The following is a 25551-nucleotide window of genomic DNA, read 5'->3' on the forward strand; positions in this document are numbered from 1 at the left end:
GATTCTGTGCTGCCATTCCAGTCGGAAGGGACCCGGCAGTGACACACTTAAAGCATTAAGCTATTTCTTATTTAAAAAATATCCCAAGAGGTTCCTACGGAAATTTACAGAAACAAAGATACGCGGTTTCTGTAGCAAAGACTCACTGCCATCCACTCTGGCTTCCGGGTCAGTATCAGCACTGACCATGGGTCACGGAAAATGGGCTTAAATGCCACTTTCCGTGAGTTCAGAGACAACGTAAGGTCTCTTTACTCTGAGCATGACATTCAAGTGTCTTCCGAGGCAGGGCCTGTTGGGAGCGCATTTCTTAGGGGGACGAGCCTTTCCTTTGTTTGTCTGTTTCCTTCCAGGGCCCTCGGGGCTTGCTGGGGCCGCGGGGCACGCCAGGACCTGTGGGGCAGCCTGTGAGTATGGCTGCTGTGGTGGGGCTGCCGTGGTGGGGCTGCCGTGGTGGGGCTGCCAGGGAAAGCCCGTGGGGTGTGACACGGGGAGGCTGGACAGCCTTCGGCGGACAGCTCCACTGAGCCACCGGCCCAGGGCTAGTACAAGAGCGTCCATGTTTGCAGTGTAACCTCAAACCCTTAAATATGAGCAATAATGGCGTTGATGTTCCCAGACCCAGCCACGCTGCTAGTCAGTGTCAGGCAGCTCTTCCTTGTGGTTTATCTCCTGTGATGTTTCCTGTCAGATTCCCAGCGCACAGTGGGGGCTGCTGTTGGGTTTTCCCCTCTGGGAACAGATGCCCGAGCACAGGTCTCCCCTTCTTCCTCATCCCATTCTGTCCTGAACTGATCTGAGCCCCCGGGGCCAAGGGTGTGGGGCCATGAGGAGGTCAGTCTCTTTGATGTGCGGGTGGCATCTAAGCTGATGAACATCACACACATTTTGTTCTTTCATTGAAGGGCATCGCAGGTATCGACGGCCCCCAAGGACCGAAAGGCAACATGGTACGTGGAACATGTCCGTGAATAGCGCATCCCTGTGAAATCGGGCTCGCAGACTCCTGCTGCGGCCGGATCTGAAATGAAGATTTCTTCCCACATCCGCTAAGGCCATGAGCTGCCGCGGGCGGCCAGACTTGGCAAGATTTCCCAGACTGTCCACAGGGGGCTGGATGTGGGGCTATTTTTCAACTGAGAAGAAAAAAAACAACCTGTGATGCGAAACGGCCGTTACAGTCTCTGCCTATTTCCCTACGCAGGGTCCCCAGGGGGAGCCCGGGCCTCCGGGTCAGCAGGGGAACCCCGGGCCGCAGGTGAGTGAGCGGGGCAGCTCCTGAGACCGTGGGGTGAGGAGGTGTCTTTTCACGGCTGCAGAATTTCCACATCCAGCTCAGAACTCTGCAGTGTGAGAGTGGGAAGAGAATTCCTTTCCCCCTTAAAAAAGAAAAAAGAGCGGAGGGGAGGAGGTGGGGCAACTGGGGGGAAAGGATGAAGGGAGTCAGAGGTGCAGGAGGGCAGCTACAGGACAGTCACAGGGGGGTCAGGTGCAGCCCAGGGGACACCATGGACACACAATAAGACGATGCTTGCGGCCAGGGGGGCACCTGAATAGCGGGGGGCACTCCGTAAAGTGTGCGATTGTCTGACCACTGCGCTGCCCACCTGGGCTGAGGCAAGGTCATACTCAGTGTCAACGGTGACTGGAAAAAGTAAGTTAAAAGCAGAAACGTGCAGCAAATGTACCGAGGCCTCTTTCTTGCAAGAGGAACGCCAGTCATTGGTGCTCGGGGGATGCCCAGGTCAGCCACACCTGCAGGAGCCCCGCTGCCCACAGAGTAGCTCAGAGCGTTCCGGAACTTTCCGGGGAATGCAGGGGACAGATGCAGATGCTGCTACCTCCCTTCCTGTGGAACAGAGGGCTGATCACTTACTGTTCTACCACGTGGGCTCTTGCGACGTGACCCTGACACTCGGAATGCATTCTCTCCACACAGGGTCTCCCGGGCCCACAAGGTCCCATCGGCCCTCCCGGGGAAAAAGTGAGTCTCTGTGGGTCTAGTGATGTCTGGCGGGCGGTTTGGGCGTCAACCTTAGGAGGGGGTTATTGATAAGATATCTCGGGGCTCAGCCATAGGAATTTAATTGATCTGGGGCTTAACCATGAGGGTACATGTGTCCCCGAACTGAAAGTAGGAAATTTCTCAGGGTTTCCATTTGGATAGTTTCCAAATGTGACATGCTCAGCTGTACTAATTTCAGAACGGCACTGGTGTGCATCAGTGTTATCTCTCTCTCTCTTTCTCTGATTCTCCTTTTCGTTCTCATTATTTAAAGAAATGTAATTAGGTTTGCTTGTGACAAAGGGTTTGTGGCAAGATCTGATTAAGGGAAAATGGTGAAGTTATCATTGCCACCATTTCTTATATATAAATGACAAATGATCTTGTTAATAACCCAATGCCTGGATCAAAACAAGAATGAATCTTTAATTAAAGCGATGTCTTTTCCTTCTGATCGTCTCTGCTAGATTTCCTAAGTGCTGCTTTCTGTCCCCTGTAGTCACAGCAGTGTCAGCTGCTCTTTCTAATGCCTTTCCCCCTTATATATAGTTTTAATTTCTATGAACATATAATTTAAAAATGGCTTTAATAGGAGTATAATTTCATACTATAAAAATGCATTCATTTTAAGTCTACAGTCAATGATTTTTAGTAAATTTACAGTTATGCCACAATCAACTTTTAAATTGGTTTGAGAGAGAGGAAGGGAGGTAGATAGAGACAGAGAGAGAGAGAGAGAGGAACATCGATTTGTTGTCCCACTCATTGATGCACTCATTGGTTGATTCTTATATGTGCCCTGATCAGGGATGGAACCCACAACCATAGTGTATGGGGACGAGACTCTAACCAACTGAGCTACCCGCCAGGGCTAGTACAAGAGTTCGAATATTTGTAGTGCTCCCTTAAATATGTAGCAACAGCAAAGCATTCGTGCAGTAATGCCCACAGGGTCCTTGCCATACATAGAAGTATTACACCTGTGATAATTAATGGAATAGTCTGCACTAGACCTCTACATTTTGTTCTTAAGAAATAAGACCATTGTCTTGATAGCAAAAGACAATTTCAGTAACAGTCAAAATACTTTCATTGAAAATATAGTGTTTTATAATAGTTCTTACATAATGTTCAATTACTCAGCTAAAAGTGACTTTGCACATTAGTGAAGGGGATTGAAAGTTTTAAATGAGATGTTATTAACCTTAGTTATAAAATCAGATTGTTCAAGTTGAAGGTTACCTTTCATCTTTTGTTGTTGGGTAGAGATTTAAGTCAGGTCTTGTAAAACTCTTCACTATCAGTCTATCAAGCATGTCAGATTCGCGGGCCTCGGGCTACATGCCTCATTTATTTGGCCCGTGTTAACCTTTGAGTTTGACATGCTTGGTCTACATGAATACCATGGCTTTCCTAAACACTGCGAATGGAAACACCTCAGCTATGTCCACCACCCAGCATTCCTGCTATATCCTTGTTCTTTTAAAAAAACAAAACCTTTTTATTGATTTCAGAGAGGAAGGGAGAGGGAGAGAGAGATGGAAACATCAATGATGAGACAGAACCATTGACCAGCTGCTTCCTGTCAGTCAATAAAGATAAATTTTTTAAAAATTTAAAAATTAAATAAAGAGACACATTGAGGATCAGTAAGCAGGCCCGAAATTAGCATGTTTCTTTTTACAGCTGCTGAGTTAGGTTTTAATTATCTCTACGTGCCATTTCTCCTACATCATATGTTCAAAAGTATTATGTGTGTGTGGCTTATGTATAAAAACCAGTGACTCAAGAATTTCATCAGTAGTAGGTTCCTATGTGCAAAGTCAGCCTTTTCCTCATTTTCACTTTGAAACTAACACTTTCTCTTTCTGTTTGGTCAGGGACCTCAAGGCAAACCTGGGCTCGCGGGCCTCCCGGGTGCTGACGGGCCTCCTGTGAGTAACAGTTCCCCGCTCCCCACCCCTGTTATCTTCACAGACAGCTTCCCGTGGGCCTGACGGGGCTCATGAGTTCAGGAATACAAGCAAACTGAGGCAGAAATTAAACGTGGGGCTCCAATACCCTTCACCGTGTCACTTCCCCATGGCACATCTCTTCACTGGTTTGCCGGGGTCTTTGGAGAAACTGGTGCTCCAGCTCGGAGTCTCACACGGCTCGCCACGCCCTTTCTGCCCCCGGCTCTGAGCCTTGCCACGGTCACACCTTTCTTCACGGCGTCCCTTCCTTTCCACAGAAAGCACCTGCATCCTCTCTTCCTTTTCACAGGAGTCCGGGTGGGCTTCCTCACCATTCCTTAATTTCCTCAGCTCCAGGGATTCCCTCCTTTTCTCAAAAAAAAAAAAATTGCAATGTTTATTGCATAGCAATCAGTAATGGAGTTCTTAAGAATTTGTTATTGATGCTTCTTTTTTCCTCTTCAAACCTCTTTTTTTAAATTATATGTATTGGGTGACATTGGTTAATAGGATCGTATAGGCTTCAGGTGTGGGTCTCTATGACACGGGATCTGTACATTGCCCCGTGTGCCCACCACCCAAGGTCAGATGTTCTTCCGTCTCTGTATATTACAGCTTCTCACTCAGAGCTCCGGTACATTTTTCATTCCGCCTCTATTTGTGTTTATTGATTATAATGGTGATGGAGCTGCACGTTTTTATTTATTAATTTTCAATAACTTGATTATTGACACTGTTAGTATTATTGATGATCTTGCTGCATTTTCAAGGTCCCACCCACATGCCTTAGTTCCCCTTTGACGATGCATGTCTGATTAATTGATCAATATGCAAAATAGAAGTCAGATTGAAATCTGACTAATTATGTAAGACGAATTGACACTGAGGTTGAATTATTGATGAATACTAATATGTATCCCTTTATGTGTTTTTCCCAAGCTCTCTCAAATATCTTATGTAGCTGAAAAAACTTGCATCCATCCAAATGCCACAGTTTTCAATGTTATTTAAGGCTGTGCACACGGATGCAAAATGTTCCATTTGTTTTGAAACATAACAAGTAATATCTCAATATTTTCAAAATAAAATGTAATAGTATCGTGTACTGCCTTTCCCTTTGCGTCTTACCAGTGTATCTTCTTGCTAAATAGGGTCACCCTGGGAAGGAAGGCCAGTCTGGAGATAAGGGTGCTCTGGTACGTTACACAGCCTCCTGGAAACGCCCTCCCCTCTCCTCCGGAGAAATGCCTGCGCTCGTCATCTCGGCGAAGCCTATGTGATGCATGATTGCTTAGGGACATGACTGCTAGAAAATAAGGACCAGAGACTAATTCATCTCCACTGTATACATGTCTTCATTTCCAAAAGAATGTTTGCTACCATTTAAATATGGCATGTTCCTACAATTGTTTTTTGTTTAGGATATAATAAACAGATACATATTAGGTAACTTTTAGTGTTGTATTAGCCCGTTTGTTAGAATGCATTTTCTGTTTTTTAAAATTGTTCTCATGGTCAGAAATAAATCTGCATTCTGCATATGTAGTAAATGTGGAGTAAATGACCATGGATTATGATAGTGAACTTGGACCAGAATGATTGAATATCGTTAGACTGTTTATGTCACTCAAACTTCATCGTCACTTACTACTTTCTGGCTACTCTTAAAGAAGCAGAGATGGACTGTAAGAGCAACAATGATCAAAATATCTAAATAAAACTTATTCAGTGTTAATACTATTTTGGGTTATAGTATCAAGGGCAGGATCATTCTTATTTAGAGTTGTTAGTTTTGGATTCTTATTAAAATACTCAGCATTCCTGCAGAAATTGTATATTATATATAATATATTGTTTCCTTTATGTAGACTGGTGCCATGAAACCAGCTATGGAAAAGACATAATTTTGATCATATTCTTAATGATGTGAACGCTACACATTTATACAGAGTTGTTGGTTAGAAATTATTGATCCTCTTGGTTAATCTGTAATTGTCTATTGTAGCCATTGAGGACATCAGATTTTTTTTCAGGTTTAGAAAATTAGTTATTATATAATTATTACATCACTTCACATACAATATTTACCTTATTTTTAGCTTGAATATATGACATGATATGTTTGGGATAAGTAGGGCTAGTCACATGGTTTATTTATCATTTCTGACTTTAGAAATAAACTACCCAAGAAATCTATGTCAATGGTGGAAAAGAACATATTCTTGTAGATTATCTGGTAAATTATAACATAAGCAGTACTCGGAATGTTTCCTTATTTAATTTCCAATGGGTGTGTTTCAGGGTCCGCCTGGCCCACAGGGGCCTATTGGCTATCCCGGCCCCAGAGGAGTGAAGGTAAATGCTGTTTTTTCCCACATCACTTAATTTCAATGTAAAATATTATAGTCATTTACTTTTTCTAATTTATTCCACAGGGAGCAGACGGTGTCAGAGGTCTCAAGGGCTCTAAAGGTGAAAAGGTAAATTATAATTTACTTAATGGTTTCAGTTACTATATCCATTATATCAAAAATGTAAATTCACTTAAGATATTCTGTTGGCCAAATAGTATATTGTGATTTCTTATGTCCCAGAAATGCAAATATAATTTTATACTTTGTATTCTGAAAACTTAAAAAATATATATTCTTATAACCTGGAGTGAGGACCAAATTACAGAACAGAAACAAGATATTTTATAACAGAATGAATCCTGCATTCCTGTTTTCCTTACATGTATTTAACGTTTCTAAATCATAAGATTGGCCTTTAGAAAATATATTTTCTGCAGGGGTTGTTCAATATTTAATTATATGCATAACAGAGGAGTGTTTATTTCTCGACTAAAATTCCCCAAATTCATACATTGAAACTCAGAGCAAAAGATGAAAGTGAAAAGCACTTGGGGTAAGAGAAAGACTCCCTGTGTGATACTGTTTGTACAGCACAAGAATTAGTGAGAAGGAAATAAAGATTAAAACCAGGAGGAATGAAAGATTGAGTATTAAGGAGACGGAAATAAAGGTTAGAAGGAATTAAAGATGAAATATTAAAGAGAAGGAAATAAAGATTAAAACCAGGCAGAGGTGGAATAAAGAATGTGGAATCTTCTATTGAGCATTTATAGCTTAATTGTCTTTAGACAAAGAACTTAACATTGAAATTTTAAAAATATAAATGTTTAATATAAGTGTAGAGCGCCCCCCACCCCGAATCCTTCAACACTTATGCTGAAACTGAATGATACCACTCAGAGTCAGTATTGAGTTTTCTTACTACAATATTATATTTTTAAAAATATGGGGTTCCTTATCAAATGTTGGTAGATTTGGTGAGAAATTTACGGAATATCAATGTTGATTTCAACGTGACTTTTCATTCCCTTACTCATAATTTTATCAACAGTACTTTGAGTGGATTTGATATCACTAAGGAATAGATAACAGGAGATGGACTTATTATATCCATTATAATTTAGTTTTCTGAAAAAAATAAAATAAAACAGGTAACTTACGGAGGCCTTGTCAAGGTATGCAACTATAAGGAGTTCCCCAAAATGTATACACACACTTTGAATAATTATAAAGTAATTACTATTCATTAAAATACATTTCATTTTCAAATGGAGCTACTAGCTGTTAAATATATATTTTAAAAATGATAGATGATGCATTATCTGTGAGAAGTCTACTCAGGAAAAAAATAAAGGTATATTGCTTATATGCAGGAAGGTAATTTGAGATTATTGTATGGTCTGAGAAGAAACAAATAGACCTGTAGGAAAAGGATTACTATTGTAAACTTGGAGTTGAAAGTTCTGAGTTCTGATTCTAGTTGTATTAACCACACATGCCAACTTAGATTGGTCACTTTCCCTTATTCTAAGTCTGTAAAATGAGACTGAATACTGTCCAAACCAATCTCTAAGGCACTTTTTTTTGCTATCTCTTTTATTCATACCATATATTAATTTAGTTGTATATTACCTAGATTTATATAAATTTTGAAGAAAACTTTTTTATAATGATAAGAATTCTTCTTAGTTTAGAACTTTGTGAAGAACCATTAAATCCTAATGAATCCTAATATATATTAATTACTTTTTTCTGAGTATGTATTATAATCAACCATTTCTCTCATAAGAGATAAAAAAGGAAGTCGAAACTATTTTCCTTTTACGTACAACAACATTCATTGTTAACCAAAGGTCAAGAGGCGAGAATTAAAAACCGCTATTGTTTAGACTCAGCTTTTTTCCCTGGGGGCTGGGTGAATTCCTCCTTTACACATCATCTAAAACTCTGGGTTTTTTTGTGTTTAAGATTAATTCAGACCTGACCATTTTAGGACTGGAAATCTCAGAATTTGATAGTGCCCGTTGTTTTAAGAAAGCCGTTTATTGTATGGGTACCCAGGAATTCCAGTCATCTCATTTGCTTCTCTACTTGTGAACGTAGGGAAAGCACAGGTGAGACGAACAGCATCCAGGTCACTGTGTTCTTTCTTAAAAACACACAACGAAACCCACACCAGCCCTGCCTGGACGGAACCGCAGCCTGGCCCCTGATGGGGAGCCCGGAGGCAGCCTTTCTCCAGGAAACTCGGCCCCTGGGTGGCTCCCTGGCTCCCTGGGAAAGCTGATGGAGACAGTGGTCAGTGGGAGGTCACGTGGTCGTTTCCAGTGGTGAAGTGCCTGCTTGCCCAGTGGCATGGGGGGCAGGGAGAGCCCTAATTCCGCAGGTGATTCTCTGGCCGGGACATTGGGAACGGCAGCTTCTGTCTTAAAGGAAACGTGTACACCATCGGAACTCTTAGCTTTGGGCAGATACCAGATTGGATCCCTTTCCCAGGTTCAGGTCTCTTAGACCAGCATGACCTGCTATTTCCTGGGCCTTAGCAGAGCTCGCCAAGCCCACGCCGAGGCAGGGCGACCTGCACATGTTCGTTTGGAAAAGGCTTGTTGAATCTCCTGATCACCGAGGGTCAGGAATGTAGTGGGCACTGGAGCTTCAGAGGTTAACTGGGCACGGGGCTTTCATCATTTAGTGGGACGAGCGAGACCTGTGAGCCTCGGAGAGCGGGATGGAGGGGGCGGCAATTATACCAGTTCAGGCAGAGAGGTGAGTTCAGGCAGAGAGGTGAGTTCAGGGCAGAGAGGTGAGTTCTGCGGGGAGATGGCGAGGTCCTGGAACACGCATGGCAGCCTCGGGCACTGAGTTTGACATGATTGTGTAGAGACATGATTTCCGCGTGGGTTTCTGTGTTTGGAAACTAAGGTGGGGCGCCTGGGGACTTGAAGGATGAGCTGGCGTGTGTCGGGCAGTAGGATAGAGGTTGGGTCATTGGCATCATGGTTGTTAGCCGTTATCTGGTGGCAGGCCGTTGGCCTCGGTCCAGAATTAACACGCGTCGCAACGCTGCCGCTGTGCGTGTTGTTGTAAATGTTACGCGCTCTCTACGAGGAGAAAAACACCCAGGAAAAGGGCTTTTCTTTTTGCCAAGGCCAGCGGTGCTGCCTAAGAAAAAGGTGCTATAACATGGTGAGCTTCTTCCCAAACGGCCCCAAGTGTTTCAGGCTCCTCTTTATCTTGTTCTGTTTTGTTTGCAGAACGGTAAAGGGGATGTTGGGGGGCAGGGTGTTTTTGTTGCAAGTTCGTGAGGGAAAATGTTGGGTTTGTTCCCATTGCCCTGCATGCAGGGCTCCTCACGGGCTGCTCTGTTGCTGCTTTGTTGGTGGCGGCTGCTTCTGAGCCGCAGAGCCAATGCCGGGCACGGAGAGTCCGTCTGTGTCCTTTGCGCATGTCTGTCCTTAGCAGCCACGGATGTGCCTTGGAGCTTAGTAACTTGTAATACATGCAATTGGTATAAAAAGAAAGAAAGAAAGAAGGGCAGCGTGTCACCCGGTGGACGGAGAAGTTAGATTTGCAGCGTGTGTGAGCGGTAACCAAAGCGGGATGACGAATGGAAAAGCAGATCATTCAGAGTCTAGACCCCAGTCCCCAGTGTTGGGTGGGGAAGTGCGGAGATTCAAGACCAAAGATGAGAGCCAGCTGGACAGGATCTAGCTCACGTGGGGGGGGAGAGGGGGGTTGTGGTGTGGGGGGCAGGGGTTGGAGGTGAGCTTGGGCACGATTAGGCACTTGCACCCGCTGGAGTAAAGTAAAACTTGATTTGCCCAGTCTTGAGGTTTCGAGAGGGCATGTGGCAGCAGGGTGTGGAAGTAGGTCCGTGTTCCCAGCGCTGTTCTCGTACTGCCTTGAAATGTCCTTTTCTCAAACTAGCAAGTCGAACCGATTCTCTACTCAGGAAGCTATCAGCTGCCCCTTCTCCAGTCCCTTTTTGCCTCAATCTGTTGTAGGCCCCGCTCACCCACGGGAGAGGTGTCCCCGGACAGGACAGGCCCCAGCCAGGGGGAGGGGGCGGTCCCCACCTGGGTCCTTTCTTCTCATGTAATGAATTCATACTAGAGACCTTGACTGCGTTGTGAAAAGCCAGCTTATTAAAGCGATCAAAGCGTGCACCTGTATTGAAAAAAGCAGAAGCAAAGCAAGCAAACCTCTACACCTGGCGTGAAGCGAAGACAGCTCTCAGCTAAACTAAAGAGCAGTTGGGTGGGGGTCCGAGGCGGTATACACCTCCCATCTATGGCTTCAGAACTCCTCTGCTGACTATTTGGTGCAGATTAATTCTCAGGGTCTTTTTTTTTTAACTTTGCTGTGGCCTTTCCAGAACTCATGAGAAGCACCTGGCAACTCTATCTTGCCAAACCTGAGGCTGCTGGCTTCTCTCAGGGAGTAGAAATGCTTTTCCCCCTCCCTCTCTGCATTCTCTCCTTAGGGAGGCTTTTAACCATTTGCTCAGTGGTCTTGGCTGGAAGGTAATGGCTGGTTAGCTACAAGCTGGCTGCACATTGCCCAGGCTGTATGGCCTTGTTTGAACTTTCCTGTCTCAGTTTCCCTATTCCTCCTGCCCTGGGATCCTGTAACAAAACCACCACCACCACCACCACCATCACCACCATCATCATCTTCACCAGCACATCTTTTCTCCAAACAACCATTTTACTCCATCTGTACCAAAATTAGCCCAAATATTCTACCTTCGTTTTATTGGTAAAATAAAAACGTCAAAATACTCCATAGTACTCTGAAAGGAGTAATTGCTCAATTAATGTTTTAAATATATGAATAATGATTCGTTCAGAATTTAATCTTTTTCCTGAAATTAGGAGAGGATTAGGTTGTGATGCTTCTTAAAAGTTTGCAGTTCACTAAAGAATGGTAGGACATATTTTTATAGCCAAAATTTCTCCCGTCTTGGCTAAAGGATGCCCACATTTCAGCAACACTGGCCTGTGCATATGATGCGTCAGTGAACAATCTGTGTTTACAGATAAAGGGGAATATTGATTTGCTTACTCTCCACCTGAAAAGAGGCGATTAGAGAACAAGTTGAGCTGGAAAGCATTTGTCTAAAGCTCGTGCTACAAAATGCATGATACGGAATTATTCAGTATAAATTAGAAATGGAGGGTAAAGACATTGTTTTTGATAATCCATAGTTTTTAAATGATAATTATATAAATATTTACTTTTTCTTCAAGTAGCACAGAATACATGTTGTCATAGAGAATGGTTATATCCTCCATAAGATAGAGAAAATTTAATGGACACATTTGTAAAATATTTCCAAAATTTAAAAATTATTTTATATATTTTATTAACTTAGAAAATTATTTGATGATTTTATTAATTATGGGAAAATGGAAGGATACTGGACATAGGGTTAGAATAGGGAGGAGGAAGTTTTACAACTAGGATGCCCATTTCTCAGAAGAATTTTCCCTGATTATCAGTATTTACTTTGTACTTAGCCATATTTTATATTCAAACACCTGTTTTATTACTTGTATTTTAGGGTGAAGATGGTTTCCCAGGATTCAAAGGTGACATGGGTCTTAAAGGTGACAGAGTAAGTGAAAAGAAAATTTCCACTAGTACATACAATTATGTGCATGAGTGTGTGAGTGTGTGTGTGTGTGTGTCTGTGCATACTCTTTTATTTAAATATTGGAAGTGCCAGCACAGGATAAATAAAAATGTTTGTATAACACAAGATATTACTCACTTGGTTTTTATATAAAAGTTAGGTGTTTTAATCTTTGTGAAGATAATATAATCAATTGTCTTTTGGGTGTTCTATTAAATTTCCATATTTATAGACATTTTAAAAAATTGACGATAAAATTGCTTGAAAGAAGTAACATAATGGATTTATTCTCAATTTAGTTGTATGTAGTGAGCTATGCTGCCTGGAACCTATATACCTGCAACTTGTATGAATTTGTATTATATGGTGGTTTTGAATTTTTGACTAAAAAAAACACTTTTTTCTGGTAATGAGTGTCTAGAAAACAAACAAAAATGTGAGTCGCCTGAAGTAAATTAACATTTTATTGGGAAGATTTATTTAATAACTAACATAATAGTACCTAATCAATCTGAAAAAGAAGCAAACTGTAGACCATTTGGTTCCCTAAAGTTCATATAAAGCCTGTTCCCAGGATGGTGGCTACACCTTTCATATCCTAGTACCTAGTGCAGATGAAAACCACGTCTAAAATGGAGAACTTTTTAAAATATTCCACACAGTGATTTCCAAAATTTCTATTGTCAGAGAGGAACAAGTATTTTTTCCTACTATCCTGCTAGGTTCTCTGGCTGGAGCCCTTTAAAATCAGACTGACAGTAGAGGGATTAACAAGAGAAAATAAGAAGTTTGCTAGCTGGTGCATCATGTTTACACCTGGGAGCACTCAGTGATGACTAGTAGTAACTCAAAGGGGTGGTTAGAACTTTGGCTTAGATAACATTTAGAAAAGGAACAGTACATTTTTAGAGACGTGAGGAGACACAGGAAGAGGACTTTGAGTTCCTGGGACTGCAGATAGTTGGAAGCACATAAAAGGGACACGAACGGCTCTTTAGCAAAATGTGTTGTAGAAACGCCTCCTGTCTGCTTCTGGCTCCAGGTCAATAAAGGACTCATTGTCTCCAGTGATTGCCTCCTGTCCTTTCTGGTTGTAAGGGGAGGAAGGACGCCTTTGCAAATTTAAGGCTTTATTTTAGGCAATTAAGGAGCAGGCAGAGAATTTTTAAAAAAATGAAACTTATTAGGGGAAAACTGGTTAAAAAATCATATAGGTTTCAAGTGTACCGTTGTATGGCATACCATCTTTATTGCATATATCAGCTTCTCAATTGCCTTTAGGTCAAAATAATTGTTATGACAAAGTGGTATAATGGGGCTGGCATCTCCTGCCACCCTATTATTATTTAATCTTGATTCTTATTTTTCTCTCTCTTTCGTTCTGCAACACAGATGCATTAAAATTAATTTAATATGATACATAGTAGCATGGGCTTCTGTAGGTTGTCCAGTGTCAAACTATATCAGTTGTTTGTTAATTAACGTCCAACACGTTCAAGCCTCGTTGTCATAGATAAAACATGAGCAAACAGGCCAGGAGGTGAAGAACATGACATTCTGATAGGCGATCGTCTCTGCCATTCAATCTCCAATCTATTTTAAGTTTCAAAAATGCTGTTACTCTGCGTTTCAGGGAGAAGTTGGTCAATTAGGTCCAAGAGGAGAAGATGGCCCTGAAGGCCCCAAAGGCCGAGCAGGTCCCACTGGGGACCCCGGTCCTTCCGGTCAAGCAGGAGAGAAGGTCAGTGAGCAACTTCCCGTCCACAGATGCCCTTGAAGAAAATGCTCCGTGTCACTGACAAGTGCTTTTGATGATCCATGTGGGGAATCTAGAGGATCCAGTTAAATTCAAGCACATCCATACATAGTTGCGAGCCCCTTAGCGACAGGAACGCGTTGCCAGGTGATTTCATTCTCTGAAAACATCGCAGAGTGCCTTCAGGGCTTGTCTGCCTGTTGTCCATCTGTGCAGGGCTGACCTGCCATCAGACCACTCTTTAGTTCAGTCTATAATGGAAAGGTCAGAACTATAATCCTAATTTTTTACCTGGATTCATCTAGTAAAATACTCTGTTCATTAAGTACTGCTCATCTTTTAACGTAGTACATAGTAACTTGGACTTGTTTTTATTTTGTCTAAATGTACATATGAAAGACTGATACTATGTGCGTCTAATGTTTAAGATTTTGGCACATATTTTATAAAGTGCACTTTCATAAGATCTTAAGAAAAATGAATCACAGTAAAATTCCACAGACACCTTTTATTCATCTATTTAATTTAGTTTCCTCTCCATCTATGATTTTTAAGTTGATGGTTTTCCAGGGAGGCCGTTTTTTGTTAGTATAGCATTTTCATCCTCCAAGTATTTGTAACACATCTTTGGACACCACTGTTATTTATCTGTTGGTTTTAGCACTTTTTACATGGAGATGTAATCTCATTGCATGAGAACAACATAGTTGCATATACAGGCGACCACCTGCAGGAGTTAACACTCCACAGAAATCATTACTTAGCTATAACTTGCAACCTATGTATATTTATTGATGCAGATACTTGAGAGAAAAAAAAGAAGAAACTGCTCAAAATTGGGGCAGAATTTCTTAATATAGTTATTTAACTTTACTTATTCAGTGAGAAAAGGGTAAAGAACTTGTGAGTGCTGGCTTTATATTTACAGTGAGAACTGAACTACTTTTATCAAAAGGATGAACTTTCTAATCGACATCACCTAACTTTCAGTGACATGGAATGCTGGGGAGCTTAGGTGTTTTCTTTACTCCGGGTAACAGCTCACCAAGGCTCCCAGCTCTCACATACCCGGGTTCTGTGTCCCAGGGAGGGCCTGTCACTCGGGCAGCACAGGGGGAGGGCGCGACCATGGGAACATTGGAAACATGTCTGAAGCATCCCTTTTTCCTCTTCAGATGAAGACAGAGAAAGTGTGGCAGAAACTTGCAGACCTTTCTTTCTAGTGACAAATATGTGGTCCTTCTAGAAAAATGACTAAAATGATCATTTAAGCTTAATTCAACCGAGAATTTTTTTTTAACTTTAGGGGAAACTTGGTGTTCCAGGATTGCCCGGGTACCCAGGAAGACAAGGTCCAAAGGTAAAGTAATTAGCTTGGTTTTTAGAGTTTATTTACTAATATTTTGTAGAAACAGTTAAAATTGTTTACCTTTATTTTTTTGGGGGGGGGGCATATAATATGACAGTATCTTGAAATTTCACTTCCACTCATTCAAAATTATTAATTATTAGGCCTGTTAGATCTTATAATTTAAAGTGTGTTATCAAAGATGCACATAGATTACCATATCATAATTTAAAAAAAAATTATTTTGGAAACTGTATTTCAGTGCAGTTGTTTCCCTTTGTAAGCCTATCTACGTTATCGAATGCATTTATTACTATTTTAAGGTTATCTGTATTGTTGAAAGTTTTACAGATGTACCCCCCTCCCCCTCCCCATCACCCCCGGCCTTCTCCACCCTCTTGTCTGTGCCCAGGGGCTATGCACACATGTATGTATGTTCTTTGGTTAATCTCCTCCTGCCTCCCACCCCTCTTCCCTCGGAGATTTGTCTGTCTGTTCCATGCTTCCATGGCAAAATGGCAAAATAACTTTGGGGGTGGGCACCATTCAACCCCTACGCCACCTAAATGCTATATTTTTCTCATTGAAGAATATGTATGTTATGGATAAACATAGATGGTTTTAAAAATACATGTTTACCGTGGTGCACTAATTTTTCTCAAGCTAATCTATAGAACGTTGTTACGGCTGCACTTGTTGCATTGACTAGATACAGTCAAGTGGTTAAACGAGTTAATATATAAATTCTTGTTATTGATATTAAGGTTGTTAAATACCCATGAGATTATCTGTCTATCTACCATCCATCTCTGGTTGACCCATTCAGGCTTGACAGGTATAGTAGGTAGAAATAAATCCTAATTATATAACAATCCCCAAACATTTATCTATTAATAAGCTTCACAAATAATCAGTGGGAGGGGGAAATGTCCTTTCCCCTCACAAATGTGAAAACAGGCACTCGTCATCATGTGACAGCACTATTTGAGGCTTACTGTGTGGTCTTGTAATTTTCCTAGAAAAATTATTTTCTAGAAAATACATATTATACATAATTCTAGAGGCCCAGTGCACAACATTCGTGCACTGGGGGGTGTGGGAGTCCCTCAGCCCGACCTGCACCCTCTCCAATCTGGGAGCCCTCAGGAGAGCCCTCTCCAATCTGGGAGTTTCTTTCTGTCTTTGCAATCATATGAGCGAATTGTCTGAGATCTCAACTCAGTTTGGTTTGTTGCTCACAGAATAATAGAGGCTTTTTTTTTTCTTTGCTTCATTGGTGGAGATTTCCTGGAAGTTTTAGGATATCTTCCCTTTAATTTTTCCTAGACACTCTGACTTTACTTATGTCTCTCACCTTTGCTTTCCCTCCATCCCCCACCGCAACAGTAACTTGCTCCAAGCTCACTTTGCTCTAGTGTCTAGGACAGTGGTTCTCAACCTTCCTAATGCCGCGACCCTTTAATACAGTTTCTCATGTTGTGGTGACCCCCAATTTCATTGTTACAAATTGAACATAATTAAAGCATAGTGATTAATCACAAAAACAATATGTAATTATATATGTGTTTTCCGATGGTCTTAGGCGACCCCTGTGAAAGGGTCATTAGACCCTCAAAGGGGTCGCGACCCACAGGTTGAGAACTGCTGGTCTAGGAGATCTATCTGCCACCAGAACTACAATTCCCAGCATTCCTGGTGCTCCCCGAGCTCTTGGTTTTCCCTTCCGGGCCTCCCACTCTGCCAAGTCCTCCAAGCCGCCAGCTCTCTCTCTCTGCTCTCCATCTGGCAGCTTGGGGAGCCAAGTTCCCCAAGCCGCTCCACTTTCCGCCTGCTCTCCCGCTCTGCTCTCAGCCTGGCGCCTGTGTATGCAAATTGACCCACCATCTTTGTCGGGTTAATTTGCATAGTCACTCCTGATTGGCTGGTGAGTGTAGTGGAGGGACGGCCAATTTACATGTTTCTCTTTTATTATATAGGATAATTCATATTTCCTCTGTAGTAGGAGGTGAACATGAGCCTTTGAGCCTGGTAAAGTAAGAGTCCTATGACTCTGATTTTAAAATAATGCAGGCATCATTCACTGTCTGTGGCTGTGTTTCAAGCACTGATCAGGAATTTTCCCATTAACTACCATCCCTGCTCCCCTGTCCTGCCTCTCAGGTACCTGCTTTTCAAATGCCAGCATTTCTCACAAGTGCTAGGAGTGAGAGAAGACATTCCTGGCACAGCCCTGGGGTTCAGCTCTCCTCAGGTTACTCCCGGAATTACTGATCTAATTAGGAGGGTGAATTGCAGTTATGCTGGTGCTTTGATTTAAAAACACAAAACTGTCATGTTATTTGAATTTCCTTTTATGAGTTTGACATTCTTATGTTTTGCTGTTTTTCACAGGTCAATTATCTGTTCAATATTCTTTGAGTTTGGGGTTTGTTATTAGTATTAGCAAAATGCTTCAGCATGACTAGAGAAGTGTTTCTTTCTAGCAGAATCAAACATTTTCCTTTATATTAAGGTTGTTAAATACACATGAGACTCTCTAGCTTAAATGTTTGAAATTTTAGTCTTTATTATTTTCTATAACGTTTCTACATACATTTTATTCTATGCTCAGAAACCATTTATGTTTCTCAGTTCTACAATAAAAAATGATTGGCACATCCAAGATCAAAGATAACTTCAAAGAACTTTCCTATGTGGAAGCCAGTGAATTTTAAATAGATTTAAATCTTTTTTTGTATTAAAAGTGAAGATTGGCTGCTGATCTTCTTCAAGCAATTTAAAGACTATAATTAGACAATATAATGTATCCAGTATCTTACTAGCAAAATCTTGGTGGGTATTAAAAGATGCACCCATCCTGTGTACTATAAAGTGATAGGTAGCTATTTCAAAAAGTAACATCTATTTTAAGACAGGACACTTTGATAGTTAAAACAGCGTTTAAAACAATTTTTATATTTCACACTGACTGAGCCTGTTTTGCCATTAACCTTTGACTTTTGACCTTTTGCTTGCTGTTTGCTTTTTCTATTGAAAAGCAGATGATGCCTCTGTGTGGAACTTACATATTTGGTGATAATTCCTTCCGTGAGAGAGAAAAGAATGATTTAGTACAAACTGCCCAGTTGTTAGATTGGACATTTTTGTCTGTTTCCCATACATTTCTTAGAGCAGAAGCTATATAAGAAAATAAATTTATTAAAAATGAGATTGATGCATAAGAGCCATTTGTTTTAGTGGAGTTTCTCTAAATGTGTTACCTATCTATGCTACTTGGGACAGGAGTGAATATTTGTCCCTAAATAAAATCTGATAGAAGTAAATTATTTCCATATTCAGTTATACTCGCTTATCAAATTCCCAGCGTATCACAAAGTAATACTGCACCAGACACAACTATCTGATTCTCTGTAGAGAAAGAAAAGAGGCTTTGAAAGCCTTCAAAAATGTAATTTGCAGACCTCTCCCCCATGCTGTGAACATTAGGCGTCCTAGCGCTTGTCCTAGGGTCGGACATAGTCATCTCTGTGGGCGTCAGAGATCTAGTGGGAAACGGGTTTTGGGTTAGTGCTTTGACCATCAGCTGCCACTGGCTTTGCACGCTTTCCTGACTTGGGGAGGAAATGGGAATTGACAGCCTCCATTCTGCACGTGTGACCTGGAGAAACTGTTAATAGTGCGGATTCCTGAGTCAAAGGTCCGCGTGGGACCTGGCGATCCGATGTGGGCAATCCCTCCAGGTTTTTCTGACACAGAGCAGCCTTTTACCACGTGGAGAAACAGTCAGGGGTAATTCAGTCCAAATGAGCGGATTAAAAAAAAAAAAGCAAAAAGTGTCTTCCAGTCAAAGAAGGTTCATTGTACTTCCTTTCGTGCCTGGGACACGTGTCAACAGGACCGCCTTCTGCTCTTTGATGGGCATTTCATCGTTGTTGCATTTAATTCCCACGATGGTCCAAATGGGAACAGTGAGTCTTGGGGAGCTCGCCCTCTACCCCGCCCCCCGGTCTGATCATTAGCAAGTTGAACAGCACGGACTGGAATCCTAATCTGCTCTATTTCATGAGACAGTACCGAGGCCACAGCCATAGTCAAGCTCACAGGAATCTCTGAGCAGATGGAAGTCTGGACAGTGCACTAGGGTGCAGTTCATTTCTAAAATGTGGCCATTTGTAGAGGAAATGACATAACACTTTTACTGTGCATATTACATCTTTAGCTATTTATTGCTGTCATTGTCATTTTTAATATATATATATATATATAATGTATTTCAGAGAGGAAGGGAGAGGAGAGAGAGAAACATCAATGATGAGAGAGAATCATTGATTAGCTGCCTTCTGCACACCCCCTACTGGGGATGGAGCCCATAACCTGGGCCTGTGCCCTGACCGGGAATTGAACAGTGACCTCCTGGTTCATAGGTTGACGCTCTACCGCTGTTCTATTGAAAAGCAGATGATGCCTCTGTGTGGAACTTACATATTTGGTGATAATTCCTTCCGTGAGAGAGAAAAGAATGATTTAGTACAAACTGCCCAGTTGTTAGATTGGACATTTTTGTCTGTTTCCCATACATTTCTTAGAGCAGAAGCTATATAAGAAAATAAATTTATTAAAAATGAGATTGATGCATAAGAGCCATTTGTTTTAGTGGAGTTTCTCTAAATGTGTTACCTATCTATGCTACTTGGGACAGGAGTGAATATTTGTCCCTAAATAAAATCTGATAGAAGTAAATTATTTCCATATTCAGTTATACTCGCTTATCAAATTCCCAGCGTATCACAAAGTAATACTGCACCAGACACAACTATCTGATTCTCTGTAGAGAAAGAAAAGAGGCTTTGAAAGCCTTCAAAAATGTAATTTGCAGACCTCTCCCCCATGCTGTGAACATTAGGCGTCCTAGCGCTTGTCCTAGGGTCGGACATAGTCATCTCTGTGGGCGTCAGAGATCTAGTGGGAAACGGGTTTTGGGTTAGTGCTTTGACCATCAGCTGCCACTGGCTTTGCACGCTTTCCTGACTTGGGGAGGAAATGGGAATTGACAGCCTCCATTCTGCACGTGTGACCTGGAGAAACTGTTAATAGTGCGGATTCCTGAGTCAAAGGTCCGCGTGGGACCTGGCGATCCGATGTGGGCAATCCCTCCAGGTTTTTCTGACACAGAGCAGCCTTTTACCACGTGGAGAAACAGTCAGGGGTAATTCAGTCCAAATGAGCGGATTAAAAAAAAAAAAAGCAAAAAGTGTCTTCCAGTCAAAGAAGGTTCATTGTACTTCCTTTCGTGCCTGGGACACGTGTCAACAGGACCGCCTTCTGCTCTTTGATGGGCATTTCATCGTTGTTGCATTTAATTCCCACGATGGTCCAAATGGGAACAGTGAGTCTTGGGGAGCTCGCCCTCTACCCCGCCCCCCGGTCTGATCATTAGCAAGTTGAACAGCACGGACTGGAATCCTAATCTGCTCTATTTCATGAGACAGTACCGAGGCCACAGCCATAGTCAAGCTCACAGGAATCTCTGAGCAGATGGAAGTCTGGACAGTGCACTAGGGTGCAGTTCATTTCTAAAATGTGGCCATTTGTAGAGGAAATGACATAACACTTTTACTGTGCATATTACATCTTTAGCTATTTATTGCTGTCATTGTCATTTTTAATATATATATATATATATAATGTATTTCAGAGAGGAAGGGAGAGGAGAGAGAGAAACATCAATGATGAGAGAGAATCATTGATTAGCTGCCTTCTGCACACCCCCTACTGGGGATGGAGCCCATAACCTGGGCCTGTGCCCTGACCGGGAATTGAACAGTGACCTCCTGGTTCATAGGTTGACGCTCTACCACTGAGCCACCTTGGCCGGGCTCATTGTCACTTTTACACCTTGCCTTTCTTAATCCCGATCTCCCCCAAATTTCCTGGTACCTGTAAGCTGCTGACTGGCCTCCTTTCGCAGAAGAGAAAACAACTCTGTTCAAGGAGAATGAGTAACGCTCCCAAGGTACTTAGGTGAATACGTGACAGAGACAAGTCTTGAACTTATGCCTTTGAAATTCCCAGAGCAGGACTGTGACGCTGGCCCGCCTGCCTTAGAGCTCAGCGAGTTCTGAACAGCCAGACATCACACAGGCAAGGTGGAGGGAGATTTTGGTGTCTGTGACTTGACCCAGTTCTAAAGGCATGAAATTATTCAATGAAGAGTGCTGTGTAGACTCATCCCAGAGTGTTAATTCAGGACAATATAGTATAAAGTGCTCATTTTAATATTTGATTATTCATATTGAAACATAGGATTCTTCTTCAGAGTTGAAGCAAGTATGAAGAGTTAGACGTTAACCATTTACTGACTATAAAATTCCCATTGTCTGTAGTTGCTCTTTTCTAATATGAAAAATGACATATTTGATTCATGATTTTACCAAAAGTAAAAAACTGAAAATCTGTTTTATCCGTTCACGCTTCCAATGCCGCCAGGATTGCCGACGCCCCTGTAAGTTTGTCCTTAAATACATGGGTGGAGCTTGTATGCGCATTAAGGATCACTTTCCATTTAAATATGACCAGCTTGTGAGAAGCACTGTGTTCCCCAAGATTCCCACTTCTGGTTAAATGTCAGCTACCAAGTTCATGGTTCTTGTTTTCATCTTTGCAGGGTTCCACTGGATTTCCCGGGTTCCCAGGGGCCAACGGAGAGAAAGGCGCACGGGTACGATGCTCAAGTCTATTGCTCTGGCCTCGCTAGTGTAATGTCCTTGCCCGGCCCCCTCCCAGCCCAGACCCGGCTCCCTGTGCCCACCAACCCTGACCCAGTCTCAACTGTCTTTGCAGGGCGTCGCGGGCAAGCCAGGCCCTCGCGGGCAGCGCGGTCCCACGGTGGGTACTTTACATCTAATCCACATTTTCGTTTCGGACTTAATGTTTCAAGATGATTTACTCCAGGGATAACAATGTCTCCGGCGCCTCTGGCTTGGCGTGAGAGCGACATGGTCTTCTGTTCCCCCCGCAGGGTCCTCGGGGTTCGAGAGGAGCGCGAGGCCCCACCGGGAAGCCAGGTCCGAAGGTACTGTCCGTGCCTGTCTCCTCGAGCTTCGCTGTAAGCACTCTGTCCGGGGACGATGCTGGGAGCAGGACCCTCACCGGGTTTTTCCTTCTGTTGTTGGCAGGGCACTTCGGGCGGTGACGGCCCTCCAGGTCCTCCTGGCGAGAGAGTAAGTATGAGACGGGCACATCAGATAGAATCGATTCGAAGATTTTGCAAGTGATTACATTTCTAGGAAAGGGAACACGTGTCTGCAGCACACATCCACGGCCGGCCGCAAAACCCACCGAGAGCTGAAACATTCCTAGTCTTTAACTGACTCCTCTAAAAGAAAGCTTCATCTTTCTACTTTTTATTTATTTATTAATCCTCACCCGAGAATATTTTTCCATTGACTTTTAGGGAAAGTGGAAGAGAGACGGAAAGACAGAGAAACATCGATGTGAGAGAAACACATCGATTGGTTGCCTCCTGCACGAGCCCTGACCAGGGCCCAGGCCGGGGAGGAGCCTGCAACCTTAGTACATGCCCTTGACTGGAATCAAACTCGGGACTCTTCAGTCCACAGGCTGACACTCTATCCACTGAGCCAACTGGCTATGGCATCTTTCTATTTTTTAAAAATATTTGTATTCATTTTTAGAGAGGAAGGGAGAGGGAGAGAGAGAAACATTGACGGGGCTGCCTCCTGCACACCCCCTACTGGGGATCGAGCTCACAATCCAGGCGTGTGCCCCGAAAGGGAATCGAACCAGCGACCTTTCCAAGAGCACAGGACGATGCCCAACCAACTGAGCCACACTGGCCAGGGTGCCTCTTTCTTTTGCACACAGGTTATACGCCACTGAGCTTGTCACAGAAATGAGAGAAATAACACGTGTAATTGGTCCAAGATGTCACTCTTAAACTCAAGCCAAAATTTTTTTTCTTTTAAGTAGACGCATAATACCGATGCCTCCTTCACTTCATATTACACGTTGATCCTCATTATGTCCATGGAGCTGGCCAGCAGCATGATGCTGGTACAATGCAAGCTCCCCGCGGCCATTAAATCACAGCCCATATGCACTCCCATCAAGATAAAACATCTGTTCCCGTAAATAGAAAAACTACTTATTTCCAACTGATGTAAACTCAAGCTAAATACACATAACTAAGCATGCCCTTTGCTTTATTTTAGTTTTTTGGCAAAATGGAGCATTTTTGTATTCATATTTTGAAGAGCTATCCTCCTGAAAGAACTTTAAATATTAAATTGAATTACTGTGAAAGAAATTAGACTCATTTTAAATATTCTATAATTATTTTTAGTATTATGCAGACATATATTTTTATATTATTTCTTGAAATTTATAAAGAAGTTTCACAAAAAGAAAAACAACTATCCTACAATGTATAACTTAAAACTGAGAATAAGTAAATTTTTTTGGAATAATGTTGGTATTTGTGACAAATGTCAGTAGATGAGACAAAAGAATAAATCCTTAGTTGTAGTCATTTCCAGCTTTGGTTTATATATTTAACTAAATTAAACTTCCTACCAAATATTTCTCACTATTGATGAACTATCCTCAAATTAAGTCCATCCTGTACAATTTGAGCTCATAAATAATACATACATTTTGAAATTTTTTATGGACCAAGTCATGTTAGTAAGAAGATACAGTCAAATTAATTAAGATGGCTGACTCACTGAATGGAGTGGAAGCATTTAAGAAATTGTAGCACAACTAGGAATTTTGTCTTTAAAGCACAAACTAGTTTTTCTTTACGTATTACTTGTGCTTCCCAACATTTCATGATCAACCATGTCTTCACAGTTTTATTTTGGAGCACAGTACTGACCCAATAGCATGCTTATGTGTAATTGTAAAAACACTTCAAGAACAAGAAGAGGATACTTTGAAGATAAATTTAAAGGCTGGTGCAAAATAAATTTTTTTCCAAGAAACATTTATACATGTTTTAAACATATAGAACGTATTTCTTGTATTTTGTGGAGTTGGTGCGACATTTCCTCCCTAGTGTACCCTCATTCTCTGCAAAGAATTTTTATAATGAACTGTTTAATTACATCTTAGGCACACAACTGAAAAATGATAGAAATAATATAAAAATATAGGATATCCTACAAGTTAAATATGATCACTCATACTCAATTATTTGCAGCTCAGGGGTGCCTGTTAGTAAACACTTGGTTAATTCGGCATTCATTTGGATCTGAGATGACCAGATTTAGCAAAAACAAAACAAAATCAAAATAAAATAAGTGAGACATCCAATTAAGGTGAACTTTTACATAAACAATGAATAATTCGTGACATAATTATGTCCCTTGAAATATTTGGGACATATTAAAATTATTCATTATTTATCCAAAATTCAAATTTCACTAAACACTGGGTATTTTATCTGGCAATTCTCATTGAGTTTCAATACTATTTTTACAAAAGAGTCTGTATGTATTTTTTACCCCACCTGGAAACTCTTGATTAATTCAAAAAGAATATGTCAACACTCTTGTGGAATGTTATAAAGAAAGACCCAGTGTTGCATCTTTATTTTCTCTGAGGAATTGAGTAAAATGAGATACAATCTTCAAAAGTAACCTATTTTAAACAGAGATTAGTTAAAGGCATCTTCTCTGGTCTTTTTGAGGAAATCACTTATTTGTTTCCTTCTAGTTTATATGACTAGAGTCAGAATATTTAGAAAGTCCATTTAAAAAATAATTTTTCTTTTGGAGGATTTGGAATTGAAATATCCTCCTGTCCGCTGTTTCTAGCTAACGTTCAAAGCAGAGAGTCTGTGGAACTTCCTGGCCCAGCCCTGGCTCACACCTTTAATGTGAACGTGCCGTGTGGCTCTGGGTGCTGAATCATGTGAAAAAGCATCCCTTTCACTCTTCGCTGAGCCAGGTGATCTCATATGTTGCCATAGTCGTCAACGTGGGGAAGAAGCTACGTGCTCGTGTGCTTCATCTGTAGACACAACCCACGAGGTGTCAAGGCGTGTTGTAAGGCATGTTCTCAAGTGTCCCCCCTGCTCTTGACTTTCAGGGCCCTCAAGGACCTCAGGGTCCGGTTGGATTCCCAGGACCAAAAGGCCCTCCTGTAAGTGAGAGTTTTCTCTGTCTTTCTTCATGTGAGAATGTGGTGCATTTTTTAGAGTCATAGCTTATGTTGAAATCATTTCCCGATACACACATTGATGACAATTCCTATGAAAACAAAATTGCAATGAATGACGTCACATTCTACAGATATTTTCACTTTGTGATGTTTACTGAGTGTTTCTGGTCATCATCTACACTAATAAAAGAGAAACATGGTAATTGGCGTACGACCGCTACCCTTCCCATTGGCTAATCAGCATATCCTTATGCAAATTAACTGTCAGCCAAGATGGCGGCCGGCAGCCAGGCAGCTGGAAGCAAGCATGAGGCTT

The 25551-nt window shown here is 41.8% G+C and overlaps 1 protein-coding gene across 1 annotated transcript in view; it reads left to right on the forward strand.

Annotated features, from left to right (window-relative positions):
* COL11A1 (collagen, type XI, alpha 1) overlaps positions 1–25551 on the forward strand; it is a gene marked incomplete at its 5' end in the record, with an annotated part of 146727 nt that overhangs the window by 65025 nt on the left and 56151 nt on the right. Inside the window, 16 exons of the mRNA XM_014549666.1 lie at positions 354–407; positions 906–950; positions 1205–1258; positions 1940–1984; positions 3886–3939; positions 5112–5156; positions 6262–6315; positions 6396–6440; positions 11878–11931; positions 13583–13690; positions 15012–15065; positions 21718–21771; positions 21894–21938; positions 22072–22125; positions 22229–22273; positions 25164–25217. Of these exons, the coding sequence (XP_014405152.1) occupies positions 354–407; positions 906–950; positions 1205–1258; positions 1940–1984; positions 3886–3939; positions 5112–5156; positions 6262–6315; positions 6396–6440; positions 11878–11931; positions 13583–13690; positions 15012–15065; positions 21718–21771; positions 21894–21938; positions 22072–22125; positions 22229–22273; positions 25164–25217 (864 nt within the window). The remainder of the gene's footprint in view (positions 1–353; positions 408–905; positions 951–1204; positions 1259–1939; positions 1985–3885; positions 3940–5111; positions 5157–6261; positions 6316–6395; positions 6441–11877; positions 11932–13582; positions 13691–15011; positions 15066–21717; positions 21772–21893; positions 21939–22071; positions 22126–22228; positions 22274–25163; positions 25218–25551) is intronic.

The sequence above is a fragment of the Myotis brandtii genome, unplaced genomic scaffold, assembly GCF_000412655.1.
Source record: "Myotis brandtii unplaced genomic scaffold, ASM41265v1 scaffold565, whole genome shotgun sequence".
NCBI lineage: Eukaryota > Metazoa > Chordata > Mammalia > Chiroptera > Vespertilionidae > Myotis > Myotis brandtii.